The 20343-nt window shown below is 43.4% G+C and overlaps 2 protein-coding genes and 3 non-coding genes across 5 annotated transcripts; 1 reads left to right on the top strand and 4 right to left on the bottom strand.

Annotated features, from left to right (window-relative positions):
* Positions 1-2494: 2494 nt before the first annotated feature.
* Positions 2495-3832, top strand: LOC121995886 (epoxide hydrolase A-like). Its single transcript, XM_042549658.1, has 4 exons — positions 2495-2800; positions 2884-3066; positions 3136-3368; positions 3437-3832. The coding sequence occupies exons 1-4, from the start codon at positions 2507-2509 to the stop codon at positions 3684-3686; spliced, it is 960 nt and encodes a 319-aa protein (XP_042405592.1). The 5' UTR covers positions 2495-2506; the 3' UTR covers positions 3687-3832.
* Positions 3746-6601, bottom strand: LOC121995885 (60S ribosomal protein L18-2-like). The gene is made up of 5 exons (XM_042549657.1): positions 6497-6601; positions 6329-6418; positions 6114-6242; positions 5835-6017; positions 3746-4103 (listed from the first exon to the last, which is right to left on the bottom strand). Exons 1-5 carry the CDS (start codon positions 6497-6499, stop codon positions 3945-3947), a joined length of 564 nt encoding a protein of 187 aa, XP_042405591.1. The 5' UTR covers positions 6500-6601; the 3' UTR covers positions 3746-3944.
* Positions 4470-4551, bottom strand: LOC121999002. Its single transcript, XR_006116774.1, has one exon. It is a non-coding gene; the product is annotated as a small nucleolar RNA snoR53Y (small nucleolar RNA).
* LOC121999001 lies at positions 4815-4896 on the bottom strand. The gene has a single exon (XR_006116773.1). It is a non-coding gene; the product is annotated as a small nucleolar RNA snoR53Y (small nucleolar RNA).
* Positions 5211-5291, bottom strand: LOC121999004. Its single transcript, XR_006116775.1, has one exon. It is a non-coding gene; the product is annotated as a small nucleolar RNA snoR53Y (small nucleolar RNA).
* Positions 6602-20343: the final 13742 nt, after the last annotated feature.

Raw genomic sequence — 20343 nt, 5'->3', positions numbered from 1 at the left:
CGACATCGAGCCCTTGGCTCGGATAATCTACGTCCGGTCGATCGGCACGGGGTCTTCGGCATCGGGCCCTTGGCTCGGATATGATGGAAATTCGGCCGATCGACACGGGAGCCCCTGCTCGAGCAACTATGATAAATTCTATGACCGAAAGAGAATATAACTGGAAAATTGACCTGCTGACTAGCAGAGGATCTGACTCAATTTCTCGACTCCCGAACACCCGTGGAGTGAGAAGGATACGATATCCTCGTCGAAACCCATCAAGGCCATGAGGATGGCGAAACTTTTCGGGTCGTCTGTCTTCACGTTCCAGACCAGTTGCGTTCCCACAGACGGCGCCAATTTGATCTCGTCGGGAAGCTGAGAAGACGGACCTGCCAGTGTGTCGTGTCTAGAAGGTTGACCGCATCTCCATGGCCCGGATGGTGAGCTGTCTCCTATGTTGACCTAGTCGCCCGGAATCCTCTGGTCAACAGTACCTGTAGCCATCGACTGGGTTGCCCCGATCTCTGGTACCCCGATGCTCGAGGCGGATCCCAATAATGCATAAGCAGTCAAATAAATGAATAGTAGAATAATGACGTAAATGAGATATGAGTACAGGAACGTACCCTGGCCCCGGGGGGCGCCCTTAGATGGCTGGGTGAGCTGATCACGATGCTGACAGAGTCATCGCGGCTCTAACAAGAAGATGGATGTGAGTCGACCGAGGAACCAGATCGGAAGGTAACGATGCAGAATCCGGCGCGGCATGAGTCCCAAAGGCACACATAAGCCGGAATACCAATACGGCTCACAGGCCGGAACACGGCACGCAGGCCGGATGAGACCAATAACCCCCAATCACAATAACAACGCATAAAGTAAAATATAGCAGCTCGATGGCCAAAATCACACCGGCTCTCAGGCCGAACACTATCTTGACTCGAGGGCCAACGTAGACAAACCTGAGCCTTCAGACGGCGGCTATCAACGGAGGCGGCCCACTAGAGGGCGATGCCAGCGGCTGCTGGAGGTGCCTGTGTCCATATCTGCGGCCGCTGGAGGCGGCAGTAGTGACGGGAAGCACTGGTAGCTGCTGGAGGGAGCACGGTGCTCGCCGAAGGCAGCCGCCCCCGCCGGGTGCGGAGTCAGCGGTGCCTGCTGAAATCGACGCCTGCTGGCTGAGGCATTCGCTGGTGGTGGAGGCCGCAGCACGTGGAGGCTGTGCAGGAGAGGGGTAGCGGCGACTGGAGATCTCTGTCGGCGAGAGGATGAGAGGAGAGGAGAGGAGAGGTGACCAGACCCCCTCTTGTGCTTGGCGGCCCAGAGGAAAACGCGCCTCCCTCCTTGGGTTCCCCTTAGCTACAGAAGGGGAAGCCTCCGCTGGCTGCCGGCGTCGAGCTGACCGGCGCGGCGACATAAGCATGGAGGAAGAAGGAAAGGGAGACGCTATGACCGGCGTCGCGAGAAGGAAGGAAAAGAGCAGTAGTGGCGAATCTGCCCAGCGGTGGCATCACGAGGGGTAGAGGAGAAGAGGTATCGGCCAGCAGCCGGCGTCAACTCCGGTGAGGAGCGGAGGATGGAGGAAGAAAGCCCTATTCCTCCTGGCGACGGTTCCACGCACCCAAACCCCCCCCCCCCCCTTGCTGCATGTGAACAATGCCCTTTATGAGCACAAAACTCTCACCAAATAAAATGACAAATCTGCCCTTCCCTTCTTCCCTAATCCCTCCTATGCCATTCACTATATCCGCATCAGCTATAGTTAATTATTTTCTTTTCTAAAATCGAGCACTGACTTGAAAGTCGGAGGAACAACATCGAATACCCCTTCCCTAACCTGATATTAACACTCTCTGTATTACACGATAACATGAAATCTTCATCAAATCAATAACATAGTCATCTCAGTTCATCATCTTCCCAATTTCAGACAGCATCAATAACCACACCAACCAAATTTTAATGAATGAAAAGAATGGGAAAACAGCCAAAAATCCAAGTCTAGATTTTCCAAGTGTGTAGCACAATCCAATAGGAGCAGGTTGTGGTGATTCGGTGGGTGCTGGTCAAATTGTTGAAAAAATGCATGACAATTTTGTTACGATGGGAAAGAAATTGAAAGGAAAGAGATGGAATAAGATATGTGCAAGAATAAGGTGCCAACTCATTGTATCGTATCAGTGGGCTCATACTCTTAAATATTTGTGAGAAGAGGACATGGGGAATAATTGACAAGAGTCTATTGCTGTGTGAAAGAAGAGTAAATTCTTGGGGAAATATGGGATTTTCTTCCCTTTTGGAGTAGAAAGAATTCATCATAATCCAAGAAAAATCTATTTTTTACTTGATGAAAGAAAATGACCAAAGAATCAAAGTTAGAAATAAACTCTCAACAAAACCTTCTTGTATGGTAGTTTATTAGCTTTGTCACCTTTCTGAACGCATCTTTCCATACCACACCATGGAATCATCACTGGACTATAAAATTTATGCAAGTTGGAAGAAGAAGAAGAAGAAAATAATGGAAGCCGACGACATTGTCCACCGGATGGTGCAAGGGAACGGCATCACTATGCACGTCGCAGAGAAGGGGGAGACGGGAGCACCGGTGGTGGTGCTCCTCCACGGCTTTGCAGAGCTTTGGTATTCGTGGCGCCACCAAATCCTCGGCCTCGCCGGCCGCGGGTGCCGCGTCGTGGCCCCCGACCTCCGTGGCTACGGCGACACATCCGCCCCTCCCTCCGTCGCCTCCTACTCACTCTTCCACATTGTCGGAGACCTCATCGCACTCCTAGACGCGCTCTCCATCCCCCAGGCACGCAATTTCTTCGATCATCTTCCTCGACTCTTCCAAAACTAAGAGCAGAGCGTTTGAGTAACTTTGCATCGTAAATCCAGGCATTGCTGGTGGGCAACGGGTGGGGTGCGATGGTGGCTTGGCAGACGAGTCTGGCGAGGCCTGACAGAGTGAAGGCGATGGTGATCCTAAGCATGCCCTTCATGCCACGCAACCCATCCGTGAAGCCTGTGGCTCACTTCAGATCGATATATGGAGACGATTACTACGTTTGCAAGTTCCAAGTAATTTGAACTCACTCGCCCGCCTTCAATGCTTTGCTTTAGGTGCATTAGACTTTGGTGATCATGTAGGAGCCAGGGAAGATGGAGGCAGAGTTCGATCGCATCAGTACAGAAAACGTTCTGCGATCGTTGTATTCCCATCGTGATCCAAAGACACCGGTCATGAGCGAGGAAGATCTCGCTAACGCGAAAGAGATGGCACTGCCGGCCTGGCTAACCAAGGACGATTTCGGCTACCTTGTGAGCAAGTTTGAGAAATCCGGCTTCACAGGGCCACTCAACTACTACAGATGCTTGGACTTGTAAGCGTATCAATATCGCAACTGCAAAAGGAAGTTGTGGTTATCAATTTCAGAACAATTTGATGCAGGAACTGGGAGCTGGGGGCTACATGGAGTGGAATGAAGATCCAAGTGCCTGTAAAGTTCATTGTGGGAGATCAAGATTTGGCATACCACTACAAGGGTATTCAGGATTACATTCACAAAGGAGGGTTTAAAGGAGATGTGCCAAAGCTGGAGGAGGTGGTCGTGATGGAGGGAGTGGGGCATTTTATCAACCAGGAAAAGCCTGATGAGATCACTGATCATATATATGAATTCATCAGCAAGTTCTTTTAGGTTTGGAAATAAAAATAAATTCATCAACAAAGATGAATAAATAAGAAAAGCATGGAAACTTAAGAAGAAAGATGCATTTTAACCAAATACAAATATTTAAGTTTGAAGGTTTCACTAAATAACTCAAAAGGCCCAGGGAAATTCAGGGGAAATTAACAATCCCAGATCATGCAAAATAGAACATAAAAGAAAGAACAAGATGGTAGATCGCTGGTTGTTGGTAGATCAAATTGTAATAGTAGTACCGAATTAACTGACTCAAACCCTGAATCCTCTGCTGTTTCTTCTTCCCCTTGCTTTCTCAAATTTCCTCCCCTTGGCCCGGACATAAGGCTTCGTGTGGCTGTGCGGCACACCAGGAGCTTTGCCAAAGTGCTTAACAGCTTCCCTCGCGTTCTTGGGACCCCTCAGGAGAATCTACACATTGAGAACAAACTTTTATCACAACAAATAAATAGTTTAAAACAAGAGTGAATGTGGTGTGCAGTTTTCATAAGATCATTCAATAATGTCAGTCTTGAATAAGCAATCCGGAACACAGGAAATGCAAAATGGAAGGACTAGAAAAGATAAACTTAGTTTTGCTCAGATATTGTGGTGAAACAAATCCTTTGATGTTCCAACAATTGGAAGATCTCATAATGAGCTGGGTTAATAACAATATCATCACTGCCTGTTTATTCTCCCCGAGTAGATATCCACTGATACATGAAAATACTATAATGGTGAAAACAATGATATCAAAATAGACAAGTTTGAAAATTTGAAGGAAAAGAAAAGAGAAGTTCCCTCAGGATACACATTGAAGGTTCGTCAAAGTATTTCAGCATTAGCATGGTAAAAAATGACAAACATCATCGGGAACCAGAGAATAAGAAATAGAATATGCTTTTATCAGCTTGGTTAATAACAAAAACTGGAAAATCTCGTAACATAGTCAGATATTGTCATGAAACATTTTTTTCATGTTCCAAAAAAAGGAAGATCTCATAATGAGCTGGGTTAATAACAATATCATCATTCCCTGTTTATTCTCCATAAGTAGATATCCACTGATACATGGAAATACTATAATGGTGGAAAGAATGATATCAAAATAGATAAGTTTGAAAATTTGAAAGAAAGAAAAGTTCCCTCAGGATTTACATTAAAGGTTCATCAAAGAATTTCAGCATTAGCATGGTAAAAAACAAAAAACATCATTGGGAACCAGAAGAATAAGAAATAGAATAAGCTTTTATCAGCTTGGTTAATAACAAAAACTGGAAGATCTTGTAATATAGTCAGATATTGTGATGAAAATTTTCTTTGATGTTCCAAAAAATAGGAAGATCTCATAATGAGCTGGGTTAATAACAATATCATCATTGCATGCTTACTCTCCACGAGTAGATATCCACTGCTACATGGAAATACTACAATGGTGGAAATAATGATATCAAAATAGATAAATTTGAAATTCCACTATGATATTAAGACACCTCAATGCAAACTGGAACTAGATTGGCTCAAAAAATAAAGAAAAGTTCCCTCAAGACACACATTGAAGGTTCGTCAAAGTATTTCAGCATTAGCATGGTAAAAATGACAAACATCATCGGGAACCAGAAGAATAAGAAATAGAATAAGCTTTTATCAGCTTGGTTAATAACAAAACTGGATAATCTCGTAATATAGTCAGATATTGTCATGAAACATTTCTTTGATGTTCCAAAAATAGGAAAATCTCATAATGAGCTGGGTGAATAACAATATCATCATTGCAACACGATGTTGAAAATAACTAAAAGATTAGAAAAGGTCAATTAAACAAAAGTGCACTACACAAAAAATAGTCTTTAAAAACCAAAAACATCTTCACCCAACAAATCACATACCTTATGGTATATGGAAGCAAAGTTAAGAAATAAATAAAATAATATATAAGTAGAAGCTTAGAAAAATCACTATAGGAAAACAGACGTTTAGTTTCTAATCTGCTCTGAGATACAGTAATTTAATTAGCGTACAAAACTCAATAATGAAATACGTGGGTTTTTTTTTACAATTAACACGAGAAAGAACATAATTTTGGCAAGATGGATTTGAACAAATAAGAACTATATGAAGAAAATGATAATTTGAACAATATAATAGTTGGAGGCATACAGTGTTCTGTCCAAGAGGAGCTCGGAGAGCAAGCTGGTCAAAAGTGAGACACTCTCCGCCAGCCTTCAAAATCCTCGCCCTAGCCGTCTCCGTGAACCTAAGAGCCGTCACCTTGATAGCAGGCACATCATACACCCTCTTATCATCCGTCACTGTCCCGGCAATCACAGCTATTTTGTTTTCCTAACCCAAACCAACAGATTAACGCAGATCAGACGCAAGATGAAGAAATGAACCAACAAAAGCTTCAAAAAACAATAGCCATGGAGAAGCTTATACATTTCCTTCCATGAACTTGATGAGCCTCCTGAGGGAGAGAGGTGGCCGATTGGTCTTGCTCATGAAGAGCCGCTTCAGGATCACGGCGTTGAACTTACTTCCCGTCCTACGCACCAGAAACCTGTATAGCTGATGATCCCAACAACAACAAGAGATTAATTTCCTTCGACCACCAAATGAGTCCGCCAAAATATATATATGAAAGTAAACCGTACCCTAACTAGGAGTTTCAGATAGACATCGTCGGATTTAGGAGCCGTACGACGAGTCTTCTTGCTCCGACCACCGGCGACGAGATCGATACCCTAAATCACCAAAGAAACAAGATTGACGGTTAGAAACGATGGGGAAGTGGAATGAGGAGGGGAAGGGTTTCAACTCACCATGGCGTTCTGCCGTCCTCTCCGCTTGCGGGAAAAGTCGTGTACAGCATGGTTTATATAGATAGCTTGATTAGGGTTTGCAAAAAAGCCGCACGCGAAATTAAACACCCGAAGTCTACCGGCTCATCCAACGATAATATGATTAGGGACCCAGTCATTTTTGTTTCAGGTTTTTGATGGGGGAGATGTGACTATGATGAATTGTGATGTGATCTCATCAAGATTCGGGAAACCAAATCTATCGACTCCGATGTGCAATCTTGTTATTTATATTCTGTAATATATCTGTATCTATATTAAATCATATAATATTTTTTATGAACTAAATTTTTGGATAAAAAAACAAAATAAGCATATTCATTAAATTTTATTTTTTTTAGTTGCACCCAATATCCAACTTTGAAGGTTTGAGGGTTTAGAGGTAGATCTAATATTAAAAAGATCATAACACTTTTAATCTCAATCTCTTTTTATGTTGGATTGTTCAATTTGTGTTAATGTAAAATAATTAAAATCTTATGGCAAGAGTTGGAATTATAAAAAAATAGTTTTTATAATTAAATGTTCTCATCTTAGCCAATAAAATATACCAAAAGTTAAAAATAAAGGTAGCAATGTCTCTCCAATCATTAATCACATTATTCAAGTAATAATTTCATATGTTTAAAGGGCTCTACTTATCTAGAAGATGTCCTAAAATTATGGTGCAACGGTAGGATATTCAAGTTAATTGGATATATTATTTTTTAATTAAACTTGATTATTTATTATGTTTAATTCATATAATTTACTTTTCATATGCTTGTATTAAATACATTTATATGATATTTCTTCATCTTGAATAAGATTCTAATAATGAAGAAAATATATTGAATTTTTCAAAGATGGTATTCACCCTCTTCTAATACTACTCTTTTGATGCAAAATGTGATAAGGTTATTTTTCATCGCCATGACTCAAGTCCTTAGCAATTGATACAAGTCTACTACTTGGGTACTATTCTTGCCTAATACCATAGTCTTTTGCATGGAGTCGGTCTGAAAGGAAGGTAAATCATAAAAAACTTTATTCAGTACAATGGTCATTTTCATGGAGTCAAGTGACCTACAATATAACCTTATGATCTATTACAATAATACTACATACAAGTACTAAATATGCTAGCCCATGGGGGTCACATGACTATCACTCTTGATCCTATATTTGGTTTCCTTATGTGTTAGTCACTATTCCAAATGTTAGTAGCCGTCTGTGATTTACCTCCTCCGTGTTGGCCTGGGACGAGTTGGCGGGGGCGCTGAGGGCGAGCGCATTCACCTTTTTGTCATAATGATCCTATATTTGGTATCAAAGTAGATAGTAAGCTGAGACTCTAATAGTGCATGTCTAGACTGATATCATACCATGAGGACTTACTTGGTGTACTTGACTAAGCTAATATAGTTGAAGCTATAAGAGTATAATCTAAGCTATTTAGAACAACTTGTTTAGTTTAGGAGATTTGAGCTTGTCATTTTAGAAAGATTCTAAGGCATGTGGCTATATCTGTTGTGAATTTCCATTGTGGTTTAAAGACAAGGCAACTAAAAAGACCTATTTGCATTAGTACGATAAATGGTTTAATTCTAAATAATCTTAGAAATCAAATTAAATTTATATGTAATACTTCTCCAAAAATTCTGTAGGTTAATGAAATGCGAGCAGTTGGATCATCTAAGGCCACAGATGAATTATATGTATTAGTTAATAGATCCAATTTTAGTGCATATTCATGATTTGGTGCTATTATCAATGGTGTTAAGTTTCTTGTGGAATAACGAGATGTTAGACAAACCACACAAAATAGTGGTATTCTTGTACCTGGCATAGGAGGGCAGAACTGTTATGGCGTTCTTCAAGACATTATAGAGTTGTGTTATTTAAAAGATTGTAAAGTATTGATATTCAAGTGCAAATGGTATAACACTGATCCTAGGAGAAGAAGAATTCAAGAAGACAATAGATTCACGAGTATCTATACTGGGGCAGAATGGTACAAGAATGATCCATTTATACTTGCATTGCAAGTAAAATCAGTGTATTACTTGAATGATATCAAGAATGGCTCAGTGTGAAAATTGGTGCAAGCTTATGCCCCACATAATGTGTGGGACTATCCAAATATTAAAGTTGAAAATGATATTGACAGAACTACTACTGATGCTCACGTAGTGCAAGAACTTAATTCGCAATCATTGCAATTAGTGGTAGAATTACCAGAGTTAGAGAATGTCAGCTTCTATCGTGATGATATCAAACCAACCGAGGTTATCAATATCGATCAGTTGCAGCAAAATATAGGTGATTTTGTAGTTGATGACGATGATTTTGAAGATGACACATTAGACGAATATGATGAAAAAGATGATAGTACTGTTGAAATTGATAATGATGATAGTATTGACATTGAAACTAATGACACAACTTCAAAATAAGTAAAAAAATATATTTATATGAATTAATATTTGTTTATTCTATTCATGTTGTATATATAGTCCATTTATTCATGATTTATCATTGCATTCATTTATTCATGTTATTATTTTTTTTTTTTACAGGATGTCTAGTTTGGATGGTAGTAGTTCAGGTGCTAATGAGGGTGGATCAGGAGGTGATGGAAGAGGTAAACAAACGACATGGAGACAATAATCTTATAGTAGAGTTCTCGAGAAGACATTAAAAAAGCAAAAAAGAAGATAAATTGAAGGTTGAATTTGAAGAGCATACCGGAGGTAGTCTTGGAGAAAATGGAAAATGGTTTAATAACTTGATAGCTCAAATAGTTCGAGACACAATATCTCCTCGTATTATGAGTTGGGAGGATGTCTATTTAGCCAAAAAACAACTCATATTTGACCGTGTTGATGTAAGATTGGGGAATTACATTATGTTCTTTAATGTATTATGTTCTTATTATATAATAATTTATGTATTTATGAATTTTTTTTGGTAGAACAAATTTGAATATGAAAAGATGAACTTGGTGATGGCGGAGGTATAGCAGCTTGCCATGAGAGCTATTCGAGAAGGAAGGTGTAAGATGAGGAGGCATTGGAAACCACTCGGGGGACTTGGAAATAAAGATGCACCAAAAAGGAAGCCGTACAAGGGAGTAAGCCAAGATGATTGGGATTTTCTTTGTAATTATTTTGGCACAAAAAAACAAATGGTTAGTAATAATTAAATTTAGTTGATAAATATTTTTATTATTATTACTTGCACTAATATTATCTTTTTTATAGGAAATATATGAAAAGAATACTAATAATCGGTTTAATAGACCACTTGAAGGTGCACATGGATCGAAAACTTTGGTTCTGTTGGTGCGGTTAACATTAACGGTCGAACCCAGGTTTTGATGAATGAAAAAATATGTTAAGTTAGTTTTGCTGTTGATCTAAAACTCTGACCGAGTATGCAGGAGAAGTCCATACAGGTCGACGGGCTAACCGGATGTCTGGCACGAAGCCCGGCTAAGTCGACGGGTCGACCAGATAGTTGGCACGAAGTCCAAACGGGTCGACGGGCTGACCGGACGTTTGGCACGAAGTCCAGCTAGGTCGACGGACTGACCGGATAGCTGGCACAAAGTCCAGACGGGTCGAAGGGCTGACCGGACGTCTGGCAGGTAAGTGGAGGTAAGTCACTGGAGGGGAGTGACTGTGAGGACGCGTTCCCGGGAAGGGAACTTAGGTGCTGATCTGACTTAGAACCATCTCGGAACTTTAAGTCGAGATCTTGATTAGATTCCGGTCTCGGAGAGACGGAATCTAATTACTATTTTTCTTATCTATAAAACTGTGCTAACAATTTGTGTTGCAGGGTATAATTGTTGGGACCTTGACGTTCGCTAGAGGGGGGTGAATAGCGTCTCACCCAAATCGTCGCTTCCTACGCTTGTTAGTGCACAGCGGAAACAAAAATACTAACAAACAAAAGCAAAACTAACCCTAGAAAACAATAAACAAGAAGCAAACCCAATGACACGTTGTTTAACGTGGTTCGGAGATGAAGCTCCTACTCCACGGTTGTCCGTAAGGTGGACGATCCCGATCCGTCGGTGGATGACTCCCCGGAAAACCTCCAGCTAGCTCGTGTAGCTCCTTGTGGGTGGGGAAACCTCGCCACAACCTTGTACAAGCACGCTAGATCACTTGGGCACTAGGAGACTCTAATTAGGGTTAACCACCACTAATTTCGTCAACTTCAACCAAGCTTCCAATGCTTGGTTATATAGGCCACGGGTTAGAAAACCCCGCCTACCAGTCGACTGCCCTTCGTGGAAATTCGACCGTTGCAGCACAACGGCTCGATATCAACCCTCTGTTCGCTACCAGTCGACTGCCCCAGTCGACTGCACCAGTCGACTGATGAAACCACCAGTCGACTGCTACAGTACTGCTACAGTACGCTACAGTACTGCTACAGTAGACCCTAATTTTGGGCTTTTACCCCGAGTACATTCACTCAGCACTCGTTCTCGCCCGACCAACCTAAAACTAGCCTTCTAGCCTCCTCCATCAGCCTTGCGTCCCTCGGATGCCTCCCCATCCTTCACGTCTTGCCTTCTGGAGCTTCCATCGGCCTTGTCATTGTTGTCGAGTCTTCCTTTGCCAAGAGGTCGCGCCTCCAGGACTTCATCCATTGTCAAGTCACACTTGGACTTACGTTGCCAAGACTACATGCTTGGACTTACACCTCCAAGACTCATCCTTGGACTTACGTTGCCAAGACTACATGCTTGGACTTATACCACCAAGACTCACCCTTGGACTTTCCTTGTTGTACCTGTATCCTACACACTCACAATGCATATCAAATACAACAATAAACCTAACTTAAACCTTTGCCCAAACATCAAAACCTAGGGTACCCAGATTGCTCCAACAATAATTGCCTTGGACTAAAGTTTTTCTTGCAGGAAGGAGTCTGCTGGAAAACTTGGGTCCGGGCGCCCGGGAGGTACCCAGGCGTCCGGAGGCAAATTCTATCATCTTCGCGTCGCCACCATGTGGAGCCTCCTGATTGGGTCGGCATGGTTGAGGCACCTTGAAGGTTCCAGGCGCCCCAAGCCTCCTATATAAGGAGGGTCAAAGGCGGAGCTCCAACAACGACTCACGATCTGCTCTTCTGCGCTCCTGCGACGCTGCGAAAGCTCTCCGACAAATTGCTAGTTTATTTGTAATTGTTTTTTATTGTCGGTTATTTCATTCTCTAATAATTCCTGTACTTGTTTTGTAATCTACATTTCGAATTATTAGTGATTGCCCATCGAAAGTACCCTTGTGTGCGAGCCTTGAAGTAGGAGTCGACACAGGCTCCGAACTAAGTAAAAAATTACTTGTGTCATTTCTTTTTCGCTTTACTTATTCCGCTGCGTATTCTCGATAATTTTTTTTGAATCGATATTCACCTCCCTCTATCGACTCTTCACGATCCAACAAGTGGTATCAGAGCAAGTATCACTCTGATTTGGTGCAACCACCAATCAGGCAAAGGGGGTGTTTTTTAAGAAAATTAGACATCGTTTGTCTTTAAGAAAATTAGGCAAAGGGGGTACGCCTTTCGTTTTTTCCCTCCAAAACTATTTTTGAAAAATACATCGTCATCTTTTTACTACTGTTTAGTATTAACAAAATATTATATTTTCAAAATTTTGAAATAATATTTTTTTTAATATTTAATAATATTTTATTATTATTTTCAAAAAAGTGAAATATTATATTTTTTCTCCAACACTGCTAATCCAAGATCAAGTCTTGGGACTTTTTCTCCGTTTCCTTGTGTGCAAGACCAATGTCTCTTCAAGAAGGAACCCCCACGAACCACCACCATACGATCAAGATTTCAACTACTAGAGGCGATTAATGGAATGCTTCTTAGGAAGCTTAGATTTCGATAATGTGCTAATATTGAGAAAACCTTCTCAGGACTCAGAACTGAACAAAAACGTAAGCAAAATTGTTTGTGATGTTTTACCTAACAATGTTTTGTGCAGACTAGAAAAGTACAATAATGCATATGAGCTTTGGACCTAGTTGATCAAACTTCACGAGGAGCCATTGGAGTTAGACGATCAAGTTGAAATCGAATCCAAACTTGAGTCAAATCCAACAGAAAAGCCTACTGAATTAGGGGTTGCGCTCAAAGTTAGTAATATTTACCAAAATATTCCTGCTAATAGTAGTTTAAAGAATATACATGTTAATTTGGATATTTCTGAAAATATCTATGAAAATAGTGTAGCTGACAATACTTGCGAAAATACCCCTAGATATTTTCTGATAAAATAAATCTAATTAATTTAGAAAATTCAGAAAATCAAAAAATAATTAAAAACCCTAAAAATTCAAATTTAAACCTAAACAAATCTGAAAATTCAAATAACAATGATAAGATTTTTCAAAAATTAATAAATTGTTTAGTAATCTAGATAATATCAATCTGGAAAATCCTATCCAAACCTAAGATAATTTAATTAACAAAAAACTAAGTTTTAAAGATAAAACTTATCTAATAAATTTCACTAATTGTATCAACTTAAAAGGTAAAGAAAATATAAGGATAAAATTAAACACTCTGATAAAATCAAAAATAAATTTAACCAACTTAAAATTAAATGTCAAAGATAACATATTAAACAAAATTAGAGGGTGTTTGGCTAAACTTATTAAAAATAGCTTATAAGCTCGTACAACTTATAAGTTGTTTTAGGAGCTTATAAGTTGTTAGGTCTTATTTTAAAAATAAGTTGTTAAAGTGTTTGGGTGAACTTATTACAATCAATTTAAAGATATTGGTGTGTTTGGTATTATAAGATCTTTTTATTAATAAAATTACTAAAAAGGGTATAATACTATTAATAGAGGGTTTTGAGATTTTTATTAATAGAGGGTTTTGGGCGAATTACTGCACCGGGGGAGAGCAAATTAGAAAGAGGTGTTGGCAAAGAAGATGACACAACGTTGGAAGAAAAGTCGGCGGAGATAAAAAGATATTAGGCTTATAAAAATTTATGGAGGATAAGATGGGGATTTATGAAATTATATAAGGATATTTTAGAGAAACAAAATATTAAAATAAGATCTTTTTTAAAAAAGTAGGGTCTTCCATATTTTTTTAAAAACAGCTTATAAGCTCCAAAACAGCTTATTTTGATAGCTTATAAGTTGTTTGAAAAAAAATTTACCAAATAAATTTGAAGAGCTTATAAGCTCCAAAACAGCTTATAAGTTATTTTAGAGAGCTTATAAGCTCAGTCAAACACCCTCTTAATCTAGAAAATTCAAAATTAACAGTTAATAAAAGGTTAAAAGATAAAGTTTTAAAGAAATATAATTTAAACAATTTGATTAATTCAAATTTAAAAATTAATAAAAACCCAATCATTAACGATCATCTATTAAATAAAGACAATTCAATTATCTTAATAAAATTAAAATTGAAAGAAAATTCAAATATTAAATACACTATTTTAAAGAAAGATAATTTGACCAATTTAATTAATTCAAAATTAAAAACTTAAATTTAAATTACAAATTAAACATTAAATCTTAACTAAAACTAAATTATAAAAAAAATATTAAAAGGAAAATCAATAATTTAGGGGGAGGCTCCAGAATAGCTGACACCTCCAAAACTAACCTACCCGACAGGGTAATCCAAATAAACCTACCCGCCAGGGTAATTAGGACTAGTTAAAAAGGGACCGAGTTTAACTTGACCCACGGTACTGGTGAAGTTTTAGATGATAGTATATTAGGGAAGCTTAGTCTATGCATGTCTAGTGATCCGGTGGTAAGAGCCTGGGACCCCCTAACGAGGGGTCAACGCCACGTAGAGGTCAAATGGCCAAGCAGCCCGCCGAAGAAGGGTGAGCCGACCGGACTTGGAAGAAATGGACCAGACCGATCGGCTGACTAAGGGACATTCGGTAGTAAAAGGCGCCCTGACCGGGTCGGGGTTCCGACGCTCTGTTGAAACAGTAGTTAAGAGCCGAGCGGAAGAACCAGGAAACAATGACACTGCTAACAGTCTCTACATAGCGCCTACTGGAAATTTCCCCCGCACACCAATGTCAACGGCGGGACGGACGCGAGGTGCTGTCCGACCAACGCGTAAAAGGAGGAAGGGCCGGCCGGCCGGATTATGTAAAGCAGGGGGGAACATCTTCGACAGCCGTCGAATCATATGGCTAGGTCATACTCCTAGTCCGACACAGGTGGTCCGTTGTCCCATCAAGGCGAATGGACCGCAGCAGATGGCGCCGTAAGCTCTCCGACAGTGTACACACTAAGGCATACGGGTCATGACATGCACGTGCCTCGATAGCGTGGTAGGAGCTTTTTCATCACCCTATATAAAGAGCCGTGGACTTCACGGAGGTATGCATTCTACAAGCTTGGGAGCCCTTTTTCCGCCACTTACCGACTTGAGCGTCGGAAGGTCGCCGGAACTCCTTCCCTCCCGACTGCAAGCAGATCGCCGAGCCGAGGCCTGCGCCATCGACTAGGAGAGCGTCATGTGCCCGGCGTTCTTTGGTTCGCGATTCGGACAGGATCAATTTGGCGCTGTCGAGCCTCCTGTCCGATCGAAACAATGGACGAGGTGGACAACAACACGCGGTGACACTTTCAACTGAGGAACTCGACGCTCTGATTGAGATAAGGGCCGCCAAGCTTGTGGAGCAAAAAAGGCGACATCCGAGCGGCCGGAGCGAAGCAACTTCGCCTCGCGCTACCGAGTGAAGCACCACCGCCACCGCCGCCATCGCCTGCTCGCACCGCCGCGTAGCACCCACCGATAGGGATCTTCTTCGAAATGCCTAGCGAGATGACAGAAGGGAAAGCCCCGAGCGACTCATCGCCCGAGCGATCAATCGCCACTGTAAGCTATCCTATGAGACCCTCCGCCAGCACTACGCCTCCACGATCATGGCAGTACAATGGGACAACCGACCCGGATGATCATCCGGGTAAGTTCGATAACGCCGCCACTCTTAATACACGGATGGAGTAAAGTGCCGAGTTTTTCTTACCACCTCCTGCTCGCCAACTAAGTGGTTCCGAGGTCACGGACGATCCATCACGAGCTTCAAAGATTTCCGAACGGCCTTCCTCCACCATTTTGCGAGCAATCGACGCTACCAGAAAACGAGCGTGAGCCTGTTCGCCATCAAGCAAGAAGCCCGTGAATCGCTCGAGCTTACATCCAGCGGTTCAACCAAGTGGCGATGGACATTCCAACGCCACCTCGTAAACCATGATGAATGCCTTCACACAAGGCCCGTGGATGGGGATTTCTTTTCGCTCATCCGAAAGCCGCCCGAGACTATGATCACATGTTACACCGGCGAATGAATACATCAACGTGAAGAGGCATGCTAGGAAAAAGAAACCCAACCGAAGCGGGCTCCTCCAACGAGCGAAAGCAACACGTCACTCATCACCGCCCAGAGGACCAAGGGTCAAGTAATCCGATCCCCATGCCAGTCCCACGTGCAAGAGGTAGCCGCCCACCCAAGCCAAAAGAAATGGACCCCAATGTTCGCTTCCTTCCACCGGACGGATACGCACAACACAAGGGATTGTCAAGTCTTCCTTCGTGTCTCATCCGTGCCTCGGAATGCCGGATGACGGTCTCCCTCAATCGACAGGCGACAGAGAATTAGATCCCCGATCGAATGATAGCGACAAAGAACAAACGCCCGATCGGCACCGCTCCCCAAGGCAGGAGAATCGCCGAGCGCCCAGAGAACGGTCGACCGTCCGCGGGAAGAGGAAAATAAAAGCAATATCTCCCAAGGCGAAATCAACGTTATTGCTGGCGGGCCGACCGGAGGAGACTCCAACAGAGCAAGAAAGGCGAGGTCCCAGCTCCAACCATGCCGCTGGTCGCAGCCCAAGAACGCGAATCGGACCGAATCGCCGCCAGGACTTGGAAGGTGTTGAAGTACCCCACGACGATTTGCTCATCAAAGCGTAATAGCCAATTACACACCATCGCATTTGTTGACACAGGAGCTCACCAACATCTTATTCAAGAAGGCGCTCGATCACCGCAATTGATCGAGCCGAGTCGTTACCCATGACAACTCCGGCCTACGGTTTACTTGCTAACGGCGCAGCCTCGGACAGATCCCCGGCTACCTCTGGGAGAAGAGCCAGAGGACAAGGACAACAACTTTGTGGTGGTCGACTCTCCTCGCCCTACAACGTCATTCTAGGACGACCGGCCAATAATTCCGAGCTGCCCCAACCTTCCATCAAGATCAAGTTCCCGTGGAGGACAAAGTGGAGAAGTACGAGGAGATCAACTAGCAGCCCAGCGATGCTACATCGAGATGGTCCGAGCAGAAGTCAATTCCGGGAAGGCGCCCTGATCGAGGTAAACGCCATCACCGAAAAGCCACCCTCTTTAATTTATGAAGAAAAGAGGAAGTGCATTCACCCATCCCGATCGGAGGCCACAACCTTTATTGCGTCCGATCCGGAGGAGAAACATAAAGAAGAGCTGATCCAATGCCTCCGAAGAAATCATGATGTCTTGGTCGGCGCATGAGCTGCCCGAATTTCGCCGAGTATAGCGCAACACAAGTTACATGTCCGACCGGACGCTACGGTGAAAGGCAGAAAAGAGATTTCAGCTACGAGCGTAACGTCATCATTCGAAGGAGGTGGAGAAGCTTCCGAAGCCGACCATATACGCGAGGTTCGGTTCCCGAGCTGGGTGGCGAACATAGTATTAGTCTCCAAACCGGGCAACAAATGGATGTATAGATTTTCGGATCTCAACAAAGCTTGCCCAAAGATTTTATCCCAGATCAACCAACTGGTGGACTCTACTGCCGGCTGTGAATTAATTTGTATGCTCGACGCCTACTGTGGCTATCACCAAGTGCCACCGAGAAGATCGTGAAAAGTCACCGTGACGACCGACAAGACTTATTGCTATAATGTGATGCCGCTCGATTGAAGAATGCGAGCCATATACGTCACCGATGAATAAAGTATTCGAGAGCAGATCGGCGGAATCTAGAAGTTTATGTGGACGACATTCTCATAAAGTCCGTCCGAGCGGCCGATCTCTTCAAAGACATGGAGGAAACCTTCCGAACGCCGCAAGCAAATATGGAGTCAAGCTAAATCCCGAAGTGCCTGTTCGAGAAGGAGGGCGCTCACGGGTACATAGTGACCGAGGGGAATCGAAATCCCAACAAGGTGAAAGCCCTACAAGACATGCCGCCCAAGAAATACAAGGGAAGTGCGTTTGGCCCGGTCGGATAACCGCTCTATCCAGATTCATCTCCAAAACCACCGACCGAGCCTTCCTTTTTTCAAGATCTTACGAAAGCTACAAAATTTTGCTGGGACGAAGCGACCGTTCGAAGATTTGAAGGCATATCTAAATTCACTCCCGGTATTAGCCAAGCCGACTATTGGTGAGCCACTTTGTATTTATCTATCCTCGACCGAGCAGGCAATCGGCTCAGCATTGGTGAGAGCGAGCGGAGAGGAGCCTGTGTATTTCCTTAGTCACATTTTAAAAGATGCTGAATCTCGCTACACTGGGCTCGAAAAGCTAGCCTTCGCTCTGGTCCTCGCCGCTCGGCGCCTTCGTCCATATTTCCTGGCACATACTATTATTGTCAAAACCAATAGCCCGCTCGGACGTGTTCTACTAAACCCAGAGGCATCCGGACGGCTCATCAAATGGACGACAGAGCTAAGTGAATTTGACATCCAATACCAGCCCCGCCCGGCGATCAAAGCGCAATCCTTGGCCGATTTTGTGACTGAGGTGCAAAGGCCGGAGCCGGAAGCTATGTGGAGAATATATGTGGATGGGTCGTCCACTCGGCTCGGAAGCGGGATTGGAATATTGCTGCTCTCCCCACAAGAAGAAAAGATGCACATATCCGTCCGGTTGGATTATAAAGCTACCAATAATGAGGCGGAGTATGAGGCCCTCATAGCTGGCTTGCAGGCTGCCCGACATGTGGGAGCCGGTCGGGTAACACTCCACTCGGACTCGCAGTTGGCCGCTTAGCAGCTCTCTGGTACCTTCGAAATCAATAGTGCTCGGCTCAAGCTCTACGCTGAAGCCTTCGAGAAGCTGAAAGCTGATTTTAGAGAAGTTATTGTCCAGAAGATACCCAGAGCAGAAAATCAAGCAGCTGATGAGTTAGCCAAGCTCGCGAGCTCAATAACGCCGGTCGCCATTCAGCAGCCAATTGAAAAAGTACTGTTGGTGGCGCACGTCAACCGGATGGAAGGCCTCACATTTCCAAGCGACTGGCGGACACCCATCATAGAGTTCCTTCGATCGGGAGCCACACCGTCCGACCGGAATGAAGCCCAGTTGCTAAGGAGAAGAGCCGGTCGGTTCACACTCATCGGCGATCAACTTTATAAAAAGGCTTTCTCACGCCCATTGTTGAAATGCGTGAGCTTGGAGGACTCGGCTTACATCCTCCAAGAAGTACATCAAGGATCATGCGGAGGACATCCGGGCGGACGAGCACTAGCTAAGAAGATCCTACTAGCTGGATACTTCTGGCCGACTTTACAAGCGGATTCCGCTCGGACAGTGTCAACGTGCCTTTCATGCCAAAAGTACCATTACTTCAACCACCGACCGGCAGAAGAAATGAAGGCATCCACAGTTTCATGTCCGTTCGACCAATGGGGAATGGATATTATTGGTCCATTCCCGATGGCAACCGGGCAGCGGAAATTTTTGCTAGTGGCGGTTGATTATTTTTCCAAGTGGGTGGAGGCCGAGCCGCTAGCCAAGATCACCGAACAGATGGTCAAAAAATTTATCTGGCAACACATCATCTGTTAGTTCGGCATCCCTTGCCGATTGGTCTCAGATAATGGGCGGCAATTCACAGGGAAGATGCTAGAGGATTGGTGCAAAAGCTACGGCATCGAGCAACACTTCACGTCCGTGGCTTATCCCCAAAGCAACGCCCAAGCGGAAGTCGACCAATCTTCGTATTTTGCGCGCTCGGCTCGACCATTTGGGAGGAAGTTGACCGGATGAAGGCCGGGCGTCTTATGGGCCATCCGAACGACTCCAAAGGAAGCAACGGGCGTCACACCATTCCATTTGGTGTATGGTGGCGAGGCGCTTATTCCGTTGAAGTCGGCGTCGAGTCCGTCCGGATTCAGAGTTATGATGATGGCAACGCCGAACGGAGGAACATGGAGTCGGATTTGGTCGACGAAGAGCGAGCCAAGGCGTCTGCTCGGCTGATGGCGCATCGGCAATGGATGAAGCAAAATTACAACCGCCGTGTAATCCCTGATCATTCCGTGTCGATCTTGTCTGAAGAAAGTCAAGCGTTTCGGCGATGTTTGCAAGTTAGAAGTCGGGCCCCTTCTGTTATTGAGAAGTCTGATCGGAGCATATTATTTGGAAGATGAAGACGGGGCAGGATCGACCGTGGAGTGCGAATCATCTCCAGCCTTATCGAAAGGTGCACGAGTGTAAATCATTCTTGTATATGTTAGTCGCCCATATCCTTGTAATGCAGAAGCAAAATTAATGCAAAGGATGGCTAATGGATTCGCCGATCGGCAGTCAAAATTAACTGGAAGACCATCGAGCCCGACGTTAAATATCGAGAGACGAGCCGCCGTCTAAACATTCGAGCGGAAGACCGCCGAGCTCCGACGTTAAATATCGAGAGACGAGCCGCGTCTATAAACGTCCCGAGCGGAAGGTTGTCGAGCTCGACGTTAAATATCGAGAGACGAGCCGCGTCTATAAACCCGAGCGGAAGGCCGTTGAGCTCCGACGTT

This window comes from Zingiber officinale, chromosome 6A (assembly GCF_018446385.1).
Source record: "Zingiber officinale cultivar Zhangliang chromosome 6A, Zo_v1.1, whole genome shotgun sequence".
NCBI classification, from domain to species: Eukaryota; Viridiplantae; Streptophyta; class Magnoliopsida; order Zingiberales; family Zingiberaceae; genus Zingiber; species Zingiber officinale.
Note: the sequence above shows the minus strand (reverse complement) of the source record. Positions and strands in the feature narration are given on the sequence as shown.

What these genes read in the sequence shown, in the direction of transcription:
- LOC121995885 (XM_042549657.1), bottom strand. An exon ending in TCAAGTTCATGGAAGGAAAT is followed by an intron (nt 6,018 to 6,113) that starts GTATAAGCTTCT and finishes GGTTTGGGTTAG; the next exon opens with GAAAACAAAATAGCTGTGAT. An exon ending in CTCCTCTTGGACAGAACACT is followed by an intron (nt 4,104 to 5,834) that starts GTATGCCTCCAA and finishes CTCAATGTGTAG; the next exon opens with ATTCTCCTGAGGGGTCCCAA.
- LOC121995886 (XM_042549658.1), top strand. Translation starts at nt 2,507, where the DNA reads ATGGAAGCCGACGACATTGTCCACCGGATGGTGCAAGGGAACGGCATC. An exon ending in ACGCGCTCTCCATCCCCCAG is followed by an intron (nt 2,801 to 2,883) that starts GCACGCAATTTC and finishes TCGTAAATCCAG; the next exon opens with GCATTGCTGGTGGGCAACGG. An exon ending in ACTACGTTTGCAAGTTCCAA is followed by an intron (nt 3,067 to 3,135) that starts GTAATTTGAACT and finishes GTGATCATGTAG; the next exon opens with GAGCCAGGGAAGATGGAGGC.